The sequence below is a fragment of the Crocuta crocuta genome, unplaced genomic scaffold, assembly GCF_008692635.1.
Source record: "Crocuta crocuta isolate KB4526 unplaced genomic scaffold, BGI_CrCroc_1.0 scaffold222, whole genome shotgun sequence".
In the NCBI taxonomy this organism is placed as follows: Eukaryota; Metazoa; Chordata; class Mammalia; order Carnivora; family Hyaenidae; genus Crocuta; species Crocuta crocuta.
In genome coordinates, this window is record NW_027528806.1 from 2,631,709 (window position 1) to 2,652,522 (window position 20,814).

General features: G+C 40.5%; 1 protein-coding gene across 6 annotated transcripts in view; it reads left to right on the plus strand.

The window, feature by feature from the left end:
• The window catches only part of DROSHA (drosha ribonuclease III), a 125,881-nt gene that overhangs the window by 18,914 nt on the left and 86,153 nt on the right, over positions 1-20,814 (plus strand). For all 6 annotated transcript variants that reach the window (XM_077755843.1, XM_077755845.1, XM_077755847.1 and 3 more), the window contains 4 exons: positions 2,054-2,208; positions 5,160-5,240; positions 11,723-11,809; positions 14,251-14,337. In XM_077755843.1, the coding sequence (XP_077611969.1) occupies positions 2,054-2,208; positions 5,160-5,240; positions 11,723-11,809; positions 14,251-14,337 (410 nt within the window). The remainder of the gene's footprint in view (positions 1-2,053; positions 2,209-5,159; positions 5,241-11,722; positions 11,810-14,250; positions 14,338-20,814) is intronic.

Genomic DNA, 20,814 nt, shown 5'->3' on the forward strand with positions numbered 1-20,814 from the left:
TTCATTTTATTTCCCTTAACTAGGATAGCAAAATATGTAACAGTGGAAGTTTCTCTACTTTGATCTTATTTTTTCTTACATTTTTATTTGAGTATAATTGACAATGTACATTAGTTTCATGTGTACTACCTAGTGATTCAACATGCTTTAGTTCAGCAGGATACATAAGCGAGCTTAGCTGTAAGGCATGCTGTGTCCCTTGTAGGAATGTCCAGCCTTAGGATCAGAAAGGATTTCCGTAGTCCAGCCTCTCCACCAGAAGCAGAAGCCTGTTCCCTGTTGCCCATGCCTCTAATGGGCAGGCTTTCACTCGTGGCTTTGTCCACTGCCAGGGAGCTCCTGCTTTGATGAGGAAACGCCAGCTATAGGCCAGCTCCGATTGAAGGTTTCTCTCAACTCAAACGGATAGTTTCCACAACTTTCTCATGTAGTGATCTACTTTTTCATGTGAATTCTGAGGTTCCAAGTAGATGCTGAGATCTTTGAGGATAGAAACTGCTTTTCACTACTTTGCAGCCTTAGCCCCTAACAGAAAGCCATTCATACGTGAGACATTCCCTGTGCCTTTTCTAGTTCTCTGACTTTCATCTGGTACCTTCATTATATCTCCCAGCTGAGGGGCAGTGTCCATGGTGGGTAAAAGCACCGACTGAACCACCTGTCCTCAGATTGAATCCCTGCTCCACCACTTGATACATGACCTTGGGCAAGTGATTTCATCTCTCCATGCCATACTTTACTAATCTGTAAAAGAAGGATGATTATAGCACCTATCTCATGCAGTACTCAAGAATCTGAGCATGTAGGGGTTGGGATTGATTACTGTGATGTACTATGTTAATCTCTTGTAGGAGTAACATAAGTTCTGGGTCTATGTTTTCATAAACAGACTTTTTAAAGTTTACTTATTTATTTTGAGAGAGAGAGAGAGTGTGTGTGAGCAGAGGAGGTGCAGAGAGAGAGAGAGAGTGAGAATCCCAGGCAGGCTCCGTACTGTCAGCCCAGAGCTCAAACTCACAAACTGTGAGATCATGACCTGAGGTGATATCAGAGTCACCCACCAAGCCACTCAGCTATCCCTAGGTCTATTTTTTTTTTTAATTATGGTAAAATACACATAACACTAAATGTACCATTTAATCATTTTGTAAGTATACAATTCAGTAGTATTTTTGTATACAAAATATACAGATACAAAAGTAGTATACACTATTTGCATTGTGTACTGTCTCCAGAACTCATTTTGCTCAGCTGAAACTGTATGCATAACTCCCCAATCCCTCCTCCTACTGGCATCTGTCAACTACCATGCTACTTTGTATTTCTATGAATATGACTACTCTAGGTACCTCATAGAAGTAGACTCACATATTATTTGTCTTTTTGTGACTGGCTTATATCACTTAGCATAATTCTCAGTCTGTTTCTGTCCAGTCACTTCCAAGGACTAAAATCTTTATTGCTCCTATGGAGAGAAAATAATTTAAATAATTTAAAATCTTCAGTCTGGTATTCAGAACCTTCAGTCTGGCATTCAAGACACTTGAACCCCTTACCTCCTGGTATTTTTCTGTGGGGCCTTTGCTCCAGTGCCCATGCTCCTCCCTCCATGCTTTTGCCTGAGTGCCCCCTTTGCTTTCCTTTCCTCTTACCTGCTCATCAGCAGAACTCCGTCCCATCCGTATGCCTGGGTCACGTGCACCCCTTCCAGGAAATCTCAGTGACCTTCTGGGTCAGGGTAGACTTGCCCTTTTTTGAATTACTGCACCTATTTATTTACTTATTTTTTACTACTACACCTTTTTAACTGTGAGAGTCCGTACTGCTGCTGTAGTTTGCATTTTCCCTGGTATTGTTCACTAGGTCTTTCTCTATAAGTCTTATTTTCATTGCTTCCTTAACTAGATTGTGACTTAGTGGTATGGGCTGCATTATTTTCCTGGTATTGCCTAGCAGAGTGCTTGGTGTGGAATAGGCACCCAAACGTTTGCTGAAAGAATAAACAATTGTAAATTTCTTCATCTTCTCTGTTTTCCCCCCTGCCCTCTATTAGAGAGTTCCAGTGAATCCGAGTGTGAGTCTGATGAGGATAGCACCTGTTCTAGCAGCTCAGACTCTGAAGTTTTTGATGTCATTGCGGAAATCAAGCGTAAAAAGGCCCATCCTGACCGACTTCACGATGAACTTTGGTACAATGACCCAGGCCAGGTGCGCATGTTTTTATGCTGTGTTCTTGCTAGAAGGTTGCAAACCCACACATCACATTTATGACTCCAGGCTCAGAAGATGCATGTTGGCTGGTATGAAAACTGAGTTTTACTCTCAAGGTTATGTGTCATCCCTCAGAGCTTATTCCTTTTCAGCTTCAGAGCTCAGCACCAAAGCATAAGCACCAGAGCAGCTGTCTCTTGAATCATGTTTGACGATGTTTGTAAATTCCGTGTTAGGGAGCAGGATAATGGTGCTGCCTCATTAAAGTTGCAGTAAACGGAAAGAGACAAATGGTAGGCTGAGGGAGAGAGCACTTGTAGGTCTTTTTAAAAGCAATTCATCTGGAAGGTATCTTGCAGCAGTATAGTAAACAATAAGTCCTATAAGACTACCTATTTCTTAGCTGGTAATAGTCATAATTTCTTGTAAGTTCTTTTCCTTGTTAAGCATTTTTGAGCTAATGATGTCATAGCTGGACATAATCATTTTTATTTTTACTTGATTTTTTATTATGAAGTAATACTTAATACCAAATAGTATCTTTATAAGAGATTTTATTTTAAAAATACACAATATCTGCAAAAGTAGTATCTTTGATGCACATTCAATTATTAAGCTTAATAAAAACATACACCTATAAAAAGATAATGTAAGATTTATACTTGGTGAATAAAGTACCATTCTATATTAATTTGAGTGCTTTTCTGGTTCTTGTTAGATGACCTCTATCTAAATGGTTTTTTTCTTGATACAGTTAATATGTTTGGAGTACCTGAACAGCAATGTATTTTGTGGTGCTTTTTGCTCTCTTGGAATTGAGCAGAAATGTTTAAAAATTGTGAATGCATTTTGAAACCTTTCATTTATTAACCATGTACATGATCTCCGTGAACAGCTTAACTGAGTTATAATTCACATACTATTCAGTTTACACACTTAAAAGTGTACAATTCATTGTGTGTGTGTGTATGTTCACAAGATTTAACAGCCATCATCACAATCTGATTCTAGAAAATTTTTGTTTCCCCGAAAAGAAATCCTGGGTTCATTAGTTGTCCCTCCCCTTTCCCCATATGTGGTCTTTTTAATGCACATAGTTCTATCAGGAAGCCTGTCCCTTAGTTTATGTACGTTCTTATTTTTACTAAAAATTTACAGAGGCCTCCAATATAGATAGTCTCATCCTTCTGTTTACTGCTTGGTTTTGTGTCCTGTCTACAGTTGAGCCTTGTAAAGTGCCGATCTGCACTGGGGCCAACACCCTGATAAAAGGCAGGAATTAGGATGTCTGTCTGCGTCCTTGGAAATAAGTGAGGACGAAGTGATTTTTCCATTGACCAGCATTAGAAGTGTGTTGTGGCTTTTGAGGGAGTCCCATCACATCACTGTTTGCCAACTGTTACTCTGAATAATATATATATATATTTTAATGTTTGTTTATTTTTGAGAGAGAGACAGAGCACAAGCTGGGGAGGGGCAGAGAGAGAGGGAGACACAGAATCTGAAGCAGGCTCCAGGCTCTGAGCTGTCAGCACAGAGCCTGACGTGGGGCTTGAGCCCACAGTCAGCGAAATCATGACCTGAGCCAAAGTCAGAAGATGAACTGACTGAGCCACTGAGGTGCCCTTGAATAATATCTTAATGTGATTTTTTTTTTTTTTTTTCCTAGCAATGCTATTCCTCTGCTGTGCTATCTGAAGGTTTAGATTTCCCAAATGGATAAAGAAAGTTATAGTTTTTCATTTTAATACTTCTTTTCAAAGTTTTATTGAGACATTTTCGTTGGATGTGAGCTATAAATCCCTAGAACTTAAAACATGTGTTATGTGTTATGTTTTACATATACATACATATATATGTAAAACACATATATATTTGATAATTAATACTGAGAAAGTGAGAGATGGACTCTCCATTCTCCAAATTGGTGCTCTGGTCTCTTGATTCAGTGTTACCATCTGTATTGAATAAACTAATGAAACTGGCTTTTAAAGCCCTTTATGATTTTGACCTCAGTTCTGCTTCTCTAGTCTTCTTGCTCACATAAATGGTCCATTCTCTTTAGATGGGTCTCATGTCCCTGAAGCATTACATAGGATTTCTTCCTTTATTTCTCATGCTGGTGCCTCGTGGAGAATAGCCATCTTCTTCTGTCTTGTTCTGCCCTTCACAATTTCGTCTCTGAAGCCAGTGGTATCTCCACCTGGACTTTTTTCCTTTTTTTTTTTTAATTCACTAAGTATATCATATGTCTGTTACTTCTCCTGTATAGAATAAATATTCCTTGAATGCATGGACCCTGAGTTATTTGTCACCCTCCTTCCCCCCACAATGCTTAGCAGTCATCTTTCTGCCCAAGAGGCACTCAGGAATTATTCACTCATCTTATCATGTGGGTGCAGTTCATGGCAGTAAAACGAATTCAGGTGAAAAAACAGATGTTGACTCACCTGATTAGCACTGAGCTAATGCTGCGCTGCTTCTAGTAGCATTTTTTTCTTCCCTCTGCTTTAGCTACCTTTGGTTTCTCTTTTGGAAACCTTAAATCTGGAGGTCACCTTCAAAGCATTCTGTGTGTTCCTTCAGGGTATAAAGTATGCTTTTCTTTTGTGAAAGAGTCATTTTTTCCTGAAATAAGAAATAGGAGAAACACACTGAAAAGTGGTAAGAGAAGATGGGGGCAAACAGTGCACTGACATTGATATTTTCTGCTTGGCTGCACAGATAACTTGGGAATCCAGTGTTGTCATACAGTTTCCCTTTATCAGACAATATAGACAGTTTGCAGCTTTATTGGTTTTGGAACATCCGTTTAATCTTCTAACCATGACAGCCTCTTCAGAGCTTCCGTACTCGTGACATTAAAACCCACACAGTTTCCGAGGCATCATTGTGCATGGTGTGTATTTTCCCCCCAATAAAAAAGAATTACATTCTGTTTCTGACAGATGAATGATGGGCCACTCTGCAAATGCAGCGCAAAAGCGAGACGCACAGGAATTAGGCACAGCATTTATCCTGGAGAAGAGGTAACTGATTTGGGTTATTATATTTGTAAGTGCTGAGAAGCCAGAAGCAGACAGATGCTGTTGCTGTTCTTTTCCCATAAATGAAATAATACCATCAAAATAGTCTTTTTATCTTCTCTTAATAGTCTCTGTTACTGATAATTGGAGAAGAAAAGTACTTGGCTTTTGGGGTGGGAGTAGGGAATGTTATCAAGGAAACTTAAAAAGTTTTGGGAGGTTCATTATTGAAAATAAGCAGAGTGTAGTTGCGGGGTTTTTGTTATTATTATCAATATCTTAAAAACTGTGCATATGGTCATTCTTCTCATGTTTTATTATAAATGGTTATGAGTTACCTTGGAAAATGATCTTACTAAGGTGCTGTAAGACACCTGTTCTCTTACCTTTGGGGTATATAAGGGTCTGCTCTTGTCTCTGTTAGTCTGTTGTCCTCACTAACTGAGTGGTGCATGGACTGTTTTATCATGTACCTCATCTCCTGGTTCATTAAGGACACTCCAGATAAGTTGAACTGAATGAGTTGAATACTTTATATCACAGAGCTACGTGTAATTGCTCCCTTTCAATTATTTTCCTTCATTTCCCCCGTCATCTTACTCTGTTCATATTACTCTTATTAATTCCAGATCGTCACTTAATAATTCAGCACATCATATTTAAACATAGTATGTGTAAACTCTTAATTTCTATTTAAAACTTGTTTGAGACTATAATAATAATTAGAATAAAGACTGTGAGACAATGATGGATATTTTTAACCACTTCCTTGCTTTTACCTCATTTGACTTTGAGTATGGGCAGGTGTAGCCAGGAACTGTGGGACAGGATTTGCACCTTGTGAGTGTCCATACCTGTGCCTCAGGTGGGGCTCCCTGAAAGCAGGTGCTTCAGTAGAGTTTGTGGTATGAGATGTTTCAGAGGGTTTAGGCAGGAAAAGAGTGGAGGCAGGATTGAGCAAAGGGAGAAGTTGACCAGTGATGGGTCTTATAAAGCCAGAATAATTGGAATTGTCTTACATCAGGCTGGCATACCTTCACATCCCCACTGCCCTCTGTCCCCAAAGCAGGCTGCCCCAGGAAGGGCATGATCTTGGCGGAGGGGCCTCTGTAGCAGAGGCGGACCTTGAAGGAGCTGGTAGCTGTAGGCTATCTGCTCTCCTCATAGCAGGGCAGCAGGCCCTTCCTCAAAGGAAGATCAGGGTGGATGGCAGTGCTGGCTGAAGACCGGCGGGGAGGCAAGCCCATGCTCAGAGTTATTCCTGTGAGAGCAAACTTCTGACCCTTTCAAGTTGGATGGAGTCTATGTAGTCAACTGTGTACCAAGTGGTAGGTTGGTCTCCTCAAGGAATGGTGCCATCTGAGGGGCCTATCATTGGTCATTGTAGATGGCCTGTTGGATGTTTGGTGTTGGCAGTCAGCTTAGCCAGCTTAGCCTTGGTAAGTCAGGTCCATGCTTTCGGGCTCATGTGAAGCCTCCATCTGTGCTACTGTGGCCACTTCATGTACCCTACTTTCTGGGTAGCTGACGACTGAGGCTGGCTGACTCTGTCTGGCCGGGTCATGTTGTCAGTGACGTGGCTTAGTATCTCCTCTGTGGTGTGTGCTCTCTGATGTACACCCGCATGTGATACGGGGATTGTCGCACTCACTCTCACTTGTTCACTCACACGTCTACCCCAAGACCTTTTTTTTTTTAAGTAATCTGTACACCCAGCACAAGGCTTGAACTCACAACCCCAAGGTCAAGAGTCTCATGCTTCACTGATTCAGCCAACGAGGCACCTCTACCCCAAGACCTTATCCCTGATCTTCCAATCTTTTTCCTTCTAGGCCTCTGACCAGCTGCCATGGCCACTTGCTTCTGCCATGATTCCATCTATATTCTAACCTCAGGCTACTTCTTTTTCCACACAAAGTGGATGACCAGGTACATTGCCTGAAACTCTGCTCACTGGGAAGACTTTCCCTCATCGCTGTCTTTCAGATTCATCCCTGAATGAGGCTGCAGCGTGGTCCATCTTTGGCTTGCTCCCCCTCCCTGATGGACTCATCTGCAGACCAAGCTTGGGCTTTCCCCTCTGCTGTCATCCTTCTATCCTTAGTCATTGGCTGAGGGAGGGGCGTGGTGCAGCAGTGGTGGGCCGCCTGCTCGCACAGCTTGTTTGTCCCTGCTGCTCCCGTGCGAGCCTCATTCTGCACTCACAGCCTCCATCTCAGGATGGAATGTTGCCAGTCCCTTCCAAACTTCTGCCTGGGTGAGACTGACAGAACCCAGCTACTGATGGGCACTTCAGCCATCTTTCTGTCCCCTGACCATGCCTTCCGTATCCACCAGGGCCCAGTAGCACCCTGGGGGTTGTTTTTCAAAAGCATATAATTCTTTACTATAGATGGCGTGGCTTTGCTCCAGAACACCAGATACCAGCATTGTGATTCTCCCAGTTCGGCCACAGACTCCCCTCAGTGTCCTTTTGTGCCAACAACGTAGGATTTGCTGAGATTTGTACCCCCCTGCTCGCACTACAGCTTAGAACTGCTGAAGCCACGCTCAAAGCTGGCAGCTTTTGGTGCCACTCTGTGAATGGGCTGGAGCAATATCCCTACATGGGGATTATGCTGCCCCCTGAACCCAGAGAGGCCTGCCTTGTGTTACGCTTTCTTCTTCGTTGCAGGAGGTGGAAGATGCAATCATTTGTCTTTTACTTTGGACTGATGTCTTGGTACTGAGATCGCTGGCTCTTAAAAATGATGTGGCTGTAGTAGACCCCGGAGTCTTTGTAGGGTTCATCTCACCCTCCGGAGCATGCCTGCTTCGGTAAGGCTTTTAGTTTTAAACATAATGTCACAGATGCAGTGGAACATTACAGTGTTGTGCAGTATGTCCAGAAGGTCGAGAGTTCTCGGACTGTTGTGACAGTGAGTGGGAGAGTTCATACAGCCTGGCAGCAAAACTGTAAATGTCTTTTCTGTGTGAATGAACATAGAATATGAACCATTTCTTATCCTCACTCCAATTGGGATGGAAAAGAAAACATTTAGCAAATCAGTTCCTATACTCTTTGCTCATATGAATCTGCTCTACACTGAAGCGCCTGGCGCGGCTGGTGCAGTCCGAGCTATTATGTGGTTGAGCTTGTGGTGGTCTGTAGTCATCCTCCAGGATCTATTTGTTAAACAAAGATATGATAAAGACTGTCACCTGTGAGTCTTTGGATGGCACTAATCTACACCATACCCTCCCCCCCCACCCGATACTGTTTTTGATACCTGTTTTGGGGCTGGCGGTAACTTCGGTGGCTTCTGCTTGACCTTTCCCATTATGATGGCTCTTACCTTCTCTTCATAGAACAGGGACCTAGTGTTGGGTGGTGCCATCTGCCAGTTTTGTCAATTCCAATGAAACATTCAGGACAAGGGGAGACACCCTTGGTCAGATCTGTGGACTCAGCGGACCTACTGTAAGCCAGACCTTGACCAAGATTCCATTTGTTACCCTGGCTTTATATCACTCACTCTGATACGTACTGGGGTGACATATCCAGTCTCCTCCAGGTATCAGTGTTGATTCAGATGCTGTGTCTAACACTCCCTGAACACTGTGGGCTACCCTTTCCCCACTGTACATTTATGTGGGTAAATGACCTTACACCCTCTGGTGGAAGGTCAGGGCTGTCCTTCGTCCTGTAGGCCTGGAACTGGGTAAGGGATCATGGCCGTTTATCAGGGCAGCCTACCTTCAGCTTCTTGGGTATCCTTTCTTGATTTCTTCTGTTGGTACAAACTAAGTATTATTTTTGTCAGCTACACATTCATCTTACCTAAGGACACCATGTTCTATTAACTACTTCCATGACTCTTTGTGAGCCAGATCCGTTTGGCTGCCATTTTGATTTTACTAGTTACAATGACCATTATGAGACCTGGCTTTTAACAATTAGTCCCATCTTCTTGCCTCCCTTGTTTCAGAGTCTTGTCATCCACATTGCTGTCGGCAAGCTCTGCTCTGTGACCACCTCTCTTACATTCAGCCCTGGCCTGCAGAGAAGGCCACCACTGATCTTCCTAGTGAGGCTGGGGCTCCTTCACCAGCACATTCCTTTTGGCCTTGGTAAACGGCCTTTGACATGTACTCTGGGCCTTCCCACGGAATATGAGAGTCTGGTGTACTTTTCGGTCGTAGGTTTTATATCCACTCCAATGTGCCCACTTCCTTGAGTCTTTGAATTACTTCCTTCTCTGTCATGGCAATTTTGGCATTTTAACTTCACTCATCGTGGCCCATTGCTTTTTTATGCTTTTAGGAGACACCCTAGTAGGGAGTTCCTGCCATCTGGTGTCCTTGAATCCTGAATACTCCCAAGTCAATTAGCTCTTTCCTAACTACTTTTATGTTCTGGCCCTGTTGGTCAGCCATTCTTATCTGGTCCTGTGCAGACTCTTGCTGCAGACACATGCTGACTAGTTCTTGCAGCCCCTTTGGGATATAATCTCTCCTCCCAGCACCTCCCCGGCTGGATTATGCTGTGAAATGACCCTAATTATAGGTCTTTTGGCCAAGAGGGGAGACTGATTGGGTGCTGGGGCATGAGGAGGCAGTGTTGCCTTGCAGGGTCTTCCATTGCCTTCAGACACAGGTGAGTGCTTATCTTAATAGACAGAGATGGAGAGCCTAAATGTCCATCAACTGATGAATGGATAAAGATGATGTTGTTTATATACGCAATGGAATACTACTTGACAGTGAGAAAAAATGAAATCCTGCCATTTGCAGGAATGTGGATGGAACTGGAGGGTTTTATGCTAAGTGAAATAAGTCAGTCAGAAAAAAAGACAGATACCATATATTTTCACTCATATGTGGATCTTCAGAAACTTAGAAATTTAACCATGGGGGAAGGGAAGGGGGAAAAATAGTTACAAACAGAGAGGGAGGCAAACTATAAGAGTCTTAAATATAGAGAGCAAACTGAGGGTTGATGGGGGGTGGGGGGAGTGGGTATTGGGCAGTGAGGAGGGCACTTGTTGGGGTGAGCACTGTGTGTTATATGGCAGCCAATTTAACAGTAGATTATAATAAAAAAAAAAAACACAGGGGTGGGATACCTCTGAAGAGGTAGAAGGTTTCGAGGAGTCTGGGGAGTTAAAACCTGTATGTCCTCATCTCAGGTTTCCAGATTTCTTCCCTTGGTCAGTACCTTGGTTGGCCATCAGTTGTCTTTAGGGTCCATCCAACTCTGACCCTGGGTTTGATCCTGGTACACTCGGCCTGATCCTTGCAGGTGACAAGAGCTTCTTTGTGTGCCTCCAACAGTCCATCTTTCCTCCCCATCTCCTGTTACATTTCTGAGGAGTAGTGGTTCTCTAAGTGTCAGTGTCACCTAGGAGCTTGTTAGAAGTGCAGGCTCTTAGCCTTCCTTATCTGCTGAATCAAAAACCCTAGTGTGGGGAGCAAGCAATCTTGGATATAGCAAGCCGCCCAGGTGATCTCATGCACATGAAGTTTGAGGGACTTGGTAGAGTATGAGTGGTGCTTAGCAATAGCCATTTATCCCATTATCCTTATAGCACGAATTTTCTCATATTCTTAAGTACCTGGTACACTGCATCTGCTTCTGCTTGCACACCCTCCCAACCCAGTTCACCATGTTTGAAAGTTTCAGTTGGCCTGCCATCTGGTGCCAGGGACTCCACCTACCACCTTGATGGGGGTCCTCATTGCCAGGGGGCGGTAAGTGATTCGGCTCCAAAATCCCATCTTGTCTGGTTTTCTTGGATCATACCTGGAGCTACACACACTGGATTCTGCAGAAGCAGATGCTAAGATGAAGTTTGGGTGCCCAGTGTTTCTTAGGGATCTTCGCTTGGGGGAGGAAGAGTGTGTGAGCAAGACTGGACGGAGGGATTATTTGGACTATGAGTCAGTCCCAATAAAGCCCTTGCCAGCCTGGTGGTAATCTGAGGAAGGAGAGCAAAAAAAGCATTCGTTTATATTTTCCTTTTCCCATCTTGAGCTCCATGCATATCCTGTGCTGCCACTTCTCATGTGTTCTTCATTTCTAGCACTTTCTAATTTTACTTGGCATATTTGATCCTTTTATTCTTCTTTTTTTCCCCTGTCAAAACCTGCTATTTTGAGATTATTTTTCCCATTTTTTTTTTTAGCATCTTGGGAGTTTAGCCAAAGGTCAATTATTGAGTTATTTTACAAATAAGAGGAAGGTAGTCATAGGAGTTTAGATCTAGAAAGATCTTTATGTTGTCTGAACTCCTTTTATTGCACATGAGGAAATAGGTTAAATATTGGTGACCGGCCAGTCCTTTTTCATCTTGTTAATGGGAAAACATATGCTTCTTCCTACTAACCTGTGAAAGAACACACGTAAAACCTCTTTTGTCAGATGCAAATCTAGAAATACAGTCTACTTTTGAATAAAAATATTTTACTACTTTACTTTTAAACTCACTTTTGTTTTACCCCCTCAGGCCATCAAGCCCTGTCGCCCTATGACCAACAATGCTGGCAGGCTTTTCCACTATCGAATCACAGTCTCCCCTCCTACAAACTTTTTGGTAAGTTCCTAACAAAATCCGATTTCATTCATTTTAAAACGTAAATAGGTTGAATATGTGCAAATAAAATGTGAATAAATTCAGTACTGCTTCAGTCTTTAAATTTTCTTTAAAAAATGTTTTATTTTTGATAAACTTGGCCTTTATCATAATGACTTTAATTTTGCTTCCTCTCACTGTACTACTTTCTGTACCTTTTTTCCGTAATAGTGTCAGTACCACATAATAGCCACATTCATAAAAGCCATGACTCTTAGAGCTATTCATTGGAGCTATGGAGTTGGAAGAATGCACAGAACACTTTTGCATCTCTTAAAAATTCGTGAATACCTGACATTAAACTAGAAATCAAGAAGATATATTGTATGTATGACAGTAATAATAGTACCTAATATTTATTAACTGTGGTCCCAGGGACCACTCTGAGTATTTGACGTTAACTTACTTCTCACAACAAACCAGTGAAGTAGAATTATTATCCCCACTAAACAGATGGGGGGTTAGTCCACATTTTACAGATGAAGTTAAGTAACTTGCTCAGGGATTATTCAGGTAGTTAGTGTGGAGAAGGGGTATACGACAGTTTGATTGCAGTGTGCCTGATGGTCTGCTATTGCACTATGCTATGTTGTCTTTCAGAGGGAATAGTTTATTAATTCTGCTTACTTCTCTCCAGAGATTTCAATTTCAAAATTAGATTATAGTAATTATATATTTTAACCATATTATCAAGATAATTCATATACCATAAATTCACCCATTTAAAGTGTATATTTCATGATATAACTCCCCTCACAGAATTGTGAGACCATCACCAGAGTCTAATTTCAGAACATTTTCATCATCCTGAAAAGAAACCCTGGGCTTATTAGTAGTCAGTTCTTTTGTATCCCTTAGCCTTCAATAACTGTTAGGATACTTTCTGTGTCTATCACTAGCCTGTTCTAGATATCTCCTATGAATGGATCATAGCAAATGTGATTTAGCTACTTTCACTCGGCATAATGTTTTTAAGATTCACCCATGTTGTAACGTTGAACTTCATTCCTTTTTATGGCCAAATAATATTCCCTTATATGGATATACTACATTTATTCATTTATGAGTTGATGAACATTTGGATAGTCTCCACTTTGGGGGCTCTTATGAATAATCCTGCTGTAAATTTGTAGAAGTTTCTATGTGGGTATATGTTTTCATTTCTCTTGGGAATAAACCTAGGACTAGAGTTACTGGATCATGCAGTAACTATGTTTAAGGAACTCCAAACTGCTTTCCAAAGTGGCTATACTTTATTATCTTCTCAGAAGTTCTTTCCATTATACATAATTTTGACCAGCTTTATTTAGAGATATCTGAATAGAAAGTAACAGTAATATTATGTTACTTATGTACAAAACAACTAATGTACATGTGGATATTTTTTAGCACCCTCTTTTTTTTCTTCATGTATAGATAATGTTTAAAAGAATAATGTTCAATACCTGTGTTAAAAACCACATCTTTTAAGCTACCAGTCTTGATAATTAGTTCCATTTTTAGCATCTAGGATTAAAAATGGTGGGTTATGGGGCGCCTGCGTGGCTCAGTAGGTTAAGCGTCTGACTTCGGCTCAGGTCATGATCTCACAGTTTATGGGTTCAAGCCTCGCATTGGGCTTTGTGCTGACAGCTCAGAACCGAGAGCCTGCTTAGGTTTCTGTGTCTCCCTCTCTCTGCCCCTCCCCTGCTCAAACTCTATTTCTCTCTCTCAAAAAATAATCAAACATTTAAAAAAATGGTGGGTTATACGAATAGCATAAGGAAGAGCATCTCATACACTTAGATTAATAATTGTATGTTTTAATCACAGATTCAATTTTCAGATAATTAAGATTTTTGACATTGTGTAGGAATTGATTTGTTACTGTGGGTGGTGGGGTGGCTTCTCTTTGGAGGGCCTGGGAATGGAGCTATGAGGGGTTGAGCCTCTGGCACCCTAACATCATTCAGAGCCTCTCAGGCGGTTGCTGGTCTTGACTATCATGATCCTGAGTTTTTTCCACTTTCAGCTTTGAGTTGACTGTGTTATTATCTTGTTCTTGTTAGGACTCTTGTTAGGTCAGAAATATAGTTCACTATGAATAGATCTGGTAATATTGTGGGATTAAATAAAACAAGTTCCTAGAAAATGAAGCCATGTAGCTTTTTTCTTCCCCTTTATGACACCCATAATAAACATTTTGATGGTCTCAGTATGTAAATATTATTGAAGTCAGAGAATTTCACCAACCAAGAGAATTCCACCTAAAATTAAATTTTTGTATAAAGTTCTCCCTGGAGTTTAGGAAAATGTTAATGGAGTCCATGGAGTCCATTGTTGATAGCTTTGTATTCTTAGGGACTTCTGCACATGCAAATTATGTTATTTAATTCATGCTTTGTGTTTCTGTTTGCTTTCAGACTGACAGGCCAACTGTTATAGAATATGATGATCATGAGTATATCTTTGAAGGATTTTCTATGTTTGCACATGCCCCCCTGACCAATGTAAGTATGTGTGAATTGGCTGGCTTTCTCCTTTCCTGTAGCATCTTCTTTCCTTTCATTCTTTCTTTCTAAAAGTCAAATTAAATTTCTTTTCTTCTGGCTTCTAAGTAACATTTACTTTGTGTCCCTCTGCATGAGCTGCAGGAAGTCTGCAGCAGCGTGTGTCAGGCGGGGGTGTGATATCTGTACTAATGAGTCACAGGTTTGGTCCACATTAAGTGGTGTAAGTAAACATGTGTCAGAGTAAGATTCTGAGAGTGTGAAAGATTGAAAAAGAAGGATAAACTGTGGATTAATGTGTGAAAGCTATTTAGAGTTGGGTGTCCTTCAAAAGAAGGTTGGAAAGTTTTAAGGAGCAGGTATTATTTAGTCTCGGAGCAAGAGAAAAAGAAATAGCTCTGTGTTCAGGACATCTGGAGCCTGAATTAATATCCTACAGTTTTCTGTTTTCAAATCCCAGGACTGTGTCTTCTTTAAGAGATTCGGTCTGACATACACATCTCTGATATTTTTATACAGGTATTAAAGCTACTTTGTTGATAATTGGTTCAAATGGAAGGTCTGTATCTGTGAGTCAAAATCTTTCTCAAAGCTAACAGTCTTGGGAATTGTCTTACTTTATTCCGTATTCTGGTTGGACGTAGAGTACAATTTGCTGGCAGCTCAGAAAGGCAATATATAGTAGTGTACTTTACCCAGTCTAGGTGCTGTTATAGAACTTACTAAATTATAGCTGTGATGTGTCTACATCAAAATATAATGTTCTTTAAATCCTTTCTGAATTGGTTATAAGAAATTACATCTACAGTTTAAAAAGTTATTCAAGTGCTGTTTGCTCAAAATGTGAAACTCTGTTCCATTGGAGAGTAAAGAATAAAATTTTTTGCCTTTCTGTCATTTTTTTTCATTATAAGTAGACGTGGTTCTATAATACTAATACTAATTTATTTTTTTATTTGTTTTTTAATGTTTATTTTTGAGAGAGAGTGAGCACAAGCAGGGGAGAGACAGAGAGAGAGACACACACACACAGAAGCAGAAGCAGACTCCAGGCTTTGAGCTGTCAGTACAGGGCCTGACAAAGGGCTTGAACTCATGAATGTGAGATCATGACCTGAACTGAAGTCGGACGCTTAACCGACTGAGCCACCCAGGTGCCCCAGTAGTGATACTAATTTAAAGCTGATTGTTTTCTTTATTTCTTTTATTTTTTTAATGTTTATTTGTATTTGAGAGAGAGAGTGAGTACGCAAGCAGGGGAGGGGCAGAGACAGAGACAGAATCTGAAGCAGGCTCTAGGCTCTCAGCTGTCATTACAGAACCCGATGTGGGGCTTGAACTCCCGAGCTGTGAGAGCATGACCTGAGCCGAAGTTGGACATTCAACCGACTGAGCCACCCAGGTGCCCCAAAGCAGATTGTTTTCTTAATGGAATTTTTCTTATTCTACCATATATTTTATCCTAGAGAATTTTCTTTAGAAGATGGTTACATTCTAAATGTAAAAATAAAATCATGTGATAATCATAAAATATCTACCTCCAATATGGACCATAATATAGATAAGATGTAATGTTGGACCATTCTTTTTCAGGATATAATTGACATATACCTTTATATTAATTCCAGGTGCATAGTATAATGATTCATCATCTATACGTATAGTGAAATGATAACCACAGTAAGTTTAGTGACACCCATTACCACACATAGTTACAGAATTTTACATCGAACCATTCTTTAATAGTCTTTATGAAAAGGCACTAAGAGGTTTTTGAGTTTTGATGGTTTCTTTGCCTTTTTTTTTAATGTCTCAGTTAGGAACTCCAACCCTTAGTTACACCAAACCTCATAGTCTCAGAGTGGGAAAGGCCATTGGGAGTCCTATAGTCCAGCTCCCCACACATAATGCTTGTCTTTTCTCTCCTCATTGGGCTTGTAAATATAAATAATTTAGTTACTATGAAAATATTTAAAATTATCTATCTTATCTCTTATTTTCTTAGAAGAAGTAATATAGATCTCGGGATGCCTGGGTGGTTCAGTCAGTGAATGTCTAACTATTTCACTTCAGGTCATGATCCCAGGGTCATGGGATCAAACCCCCTGTCAGGCTCCACTTAAGAGTCTTTCTCTCTGGGGCATCTGGGTGGCTCAGTTGGTTAAGCATTTGACTCTTGATTTCAGCTCAAATCGTGACCTCATGGTTTCGTGAGTTTGAGTCCTGTGTAGGGCTTTGCACTGACCGCTCAGAGCCTACTTGGGATTCTCCCTGTCTCTACCCCTCCCCCTTGTTTGCTCTCTCTCTGTCTCTCAAAATAAATAAACTTAAAAAAAAAGAAGTAATGTAAATCTCATTCTAACTTTTAGGATCACCTTAATCAAAGGAGGAAAGCACCGTGGCTCCACAGAAACCAGGGATTTAATATTAGTGAACTAACTAGCTGTATGATTTGACACTTCAATCTTTGTAATCCTTGATTTTCTCATCTGTAAGAAGTATTAGTTGTTGCAATCTTACTGGCTTTCGGAAAAATAAATGAAAGGACACATGAAAAGTGTTTGTCATGGTTTCGGGCACAGAATACAAGTTGGCATTTCTTATTTTGGATAGGATGTCAGACAGACCTGGGTTAGTGTCTTTCTTCTAATTCCATTTTTTTTTAAACCAATTCTTAATATTTATGTGACCTTGGATGAGTGATTCTTTGTGCTTTTTAAAAAGCCTGTCAGCACAGGGTTTGGCACTGAGAGGCTGCTAATGCTTAATTAATTGCAGTTGTTACTGTTGTTACACAATAAAAGATAGGTCTGAAAAATTCCTGGCTTTAGCGTATATTTTATATAAATACTCAAGTTCTCCGAATTTGAGAACTTAACTCTGTAATGAGAAGATAAACCTCATCATTTATGTTAGAGATGTTGATAAAATAAATCGAGTTTTAAGCTGAATGTTGTACAGTTCATAGGGATTAGATCCATCAAAGGCCTCTTGAATTTGAAATAGCCTCCCAGAAAAAGAATTATTAAATCGCTTTACTGATCTGATTCATTTTCTTGCTAGAAAGAGCATATCAGCAAGAAGGGCATGCAAATGATGGTAACGTTAGAATCTCAACCAATCTGGTTCTGACAAGTTTTCTTAAGATCTTCTTGAATTGAAGTGGATTGAAAGCGTTGTTGGTTAAGTATAGAACATTTGGGAGAATTTTATCCTTTTATGTAATACATTTGCTATTACTTACAATACCTGTTATTAAAGATTTTGACAACATAATTAAAGATCTATTTATTAGATGCATCATATCTTATCCTGTCCTCAAAAACACAAGAAAACCCCTTCTTTTAGTTGGCTTTCCATTTCCAGTAATAGCCTTACTGCCCAGGATTTAGCCATCCAGCACCTGGAAGTGGTACAGTTAGAATGTAGAAGTTTAGGGAGGGTTTTCTTTCTTTTTGGTAGGATGAAATAAGAGTTGGTGTCAGTATTCAAACATGTTGTAAGAAATGGTAGGCATTTATGTTATTTGGCCATTGACCTTGCAATAAATTGAGCTTGCCGTATGTAGAAAAATGACAATTTCTCTTTGAGTCTTAGAGAGAGATGAGGGTTTGAATAGAAAAGGAGACTTTACCTTTCTGGATTTGTATATCTCACAAGGGCTCTAGTGGTATGGGTGAGAGCCCAAAAGAAAATAAAGTATAGGGACACCTGGATGGTTCAGTTGGTTAAATGTTTGACTTAATTTTGGCTCAGGTCATGATCTCATGGCTCATGAGATTGAGTCCTGTGTCTGGCTCTGCTCTGAGTGTGGAGCCTGATTCGGATTCTCGCCCTCTCCCCAACCCGCCCCTTTCCCCAGCTTACTCATTTGCTCTTTCTCGCTCACTCTCTCTCATAAAAAAAAGAGAAAGAAAGAAAATAAAGTATGTAGAAGAGAAGAACTCAAAGAAGGAATCCCAAGAAGGGATTGTAGTTGAAATAGTATGGGAAAGGACCGTCCTTCCATAAATCACCCAGCAGAGTTGCTTTTGTGCATGGTAGAAGGAATAAAGTTTACACTTTCGTTCTTTCTCTCTCTGCCTCTTGGCTGTTTCCAAGGGCTCTGGTCCATTTCTCTTCTGGATGCTCTCTCCTGAGTAATGCAGTCTCACCCACAGTTTTTCCTCCTTACATCTTCTGATCAAATTACTACTGCTAGCTCTGACATATGCTCCATGCTCACATTTCAGATTGCCTTTTGGACATACCCACCTTGATATCCCCTCAAGTACCTCACCCTCAACCTATGCAAAACTGAACTGGTATCTTCCTCACATATTGAGTTTGAGGTATTCAGCAGAGGACACCCTAAGAATTTCTTTGTATTAATGCCATTTTGACTTATCTGGTTATTAGGTCAGAAATCTAGAAATTATTCTCTTTCCTCTTTCACTTCCACATCAGAACGGTCATTGTATATTTCACTAACATCTCCCTTGTTATTTTTTTATTTTATTTTTTTAATGTTTTATTTATTTGATAGAGACAGCATGAGCAGGGGAGGGTCAGAGAGAGACAGAATCCGAAGACAGGCTCCAGGCTCTGAGCTGTCAGCACAGAGCCCAACACGGGGCTCAAGCCCACAAACCTCAAGATCATGACCTGAGTTGCAGTTGGATGCTTAACCTACTGAGCCACCCAGGCGCCCTTCATCTCCCTTGTTTAAAATTGTCTCTTTATTTGGCTCCTGGACTTTTTTTTTCATCAGACCCCAGTCTGGTCTTTCAGTCTCTGGCCTTGCTCTACTGTAAACCATTGCCACACTGTTTACACAGCAGCCCATCTAAAATGTAAACTATGATACTCTCCCACTTACAGTACTTGGGTAGTTTCTCGTTGACATAGGATAAGCCCTGATTCAGTAACATGGTTTACAAGGTCTGTAACACATAGTTTATACTTTTCTGTCTAGAATCTTCCCTTGCTTCTCTCTATGTATTTCACTCCTGAACGACTTAAAGACTTGGTCTTCTTCCAGCTTCCTTTTCTCTTACTAGAACGTAAACACCTATTCTTTCCCAACTTAATTTTTCTAGATGACCTGGAAAATTTCTCTCCATCTTTGAAGACTCAACTCAGGTGTTACCTCCTCTTTGGTTCTTTTATACTTTATACTTTTTTGTTTGCTTGTTTGTTTTCGGTTGCACTTAAACATTTACAGTGTATACATTATATTCTATTTATACTTGTTTATGTGCCTTTTTTCCTCTTTACAGCTAGCTCAGAGCCTGGAGCCTGCTTCAGATTCTGTGACTCCCTGTCTCTCTGACCCTCCCCTGTTCATGCTCTTTCTCTCTTTCTCAGAAATAAATAAAACGTTAAAAAAAATTAAAAAATAAATAAAAAGACTGTGGCTTATTTTAGAGTAACTAGGACCCTAGCATAGTTGTTAGCAAAGAACTGATATTTAAAAATATGAGTAGGTGCATCTGGGTGGCTCATTTGGTTAAGCATCTGAATTCAGCTCGTGGTTCGTGAGTTCGAGCCCAGTGTTGGGCTCTGTGCTGACAGCTCAGAGCCTGGAGCCTGCTTTGGATTCTGTGTCTCCCTCTCTCTGCCCCTGTTCCACTCGCATTCTGTCTCTCTCTTTCTCTCTCTTTCAAAAATAAATAAATATTTAAAAAGTGTAAAACACACATTTGTAACTCAAATATTTCCATATGTTACAAGAATAAAGAGCTTAAAAATAATAGTGGCTTTAGTATATCACTTTAGTTGGATTTCTTAGCCACTATCCTTAAAAAAATAAAAAGGAAGAAAGAAAGAAAAAGCACCAAAGCACTAAACTTCTTTTCTGAGAAAAACATTTCCAGTAGATGGCATTATAAGACTATTTTTGTTTTTCTTACTATTCCTTTTGCTGGTAGAATTAAAGTTTGTTCTGGTTGCTATGGATTCTAAAAAGATTGCATCTATATAAAATCATCTATGGACAGATTGAATGGCCAGAAAAGCCTACTTTACACATCTCTAGGCTTCTGAGTCCATTATTTTCTCCAGCTAATCAGATAACACTCTCCAGTGACCTCACACTTTCCCTCTCATTCCTTCCTTCATTGAAAAATATACTTATGGAAAACTTATTATATGTAGGCACTAGGCTAGTGTCTGATGACCAAACAAGGCAGATGTGGATTTATTTCACCTGAGCCTTCTTTCTTTTTCACACCACCCTTGAGTATTAGAACACATAATGAAAAGTGTATACTCTGGTGGCTTAGAGCTGCGGTCTAGAGCAAGATTTTCTTATTTACCAGCTACCATTTGCCTTAGACAAGGTGCCTGATGACCCAGCCTTAGTTTCCTCCACTGTATGGCAAGGTAGGAGGTGTGCCTATCTCATAGGTGTATGCAAAGCCGTGCAGCAGTGCCTGGCTCAATAACCATTAGCTGTTATTATTTTTATTACCATGGTTGCTTTTGCTCCAGAGCCTC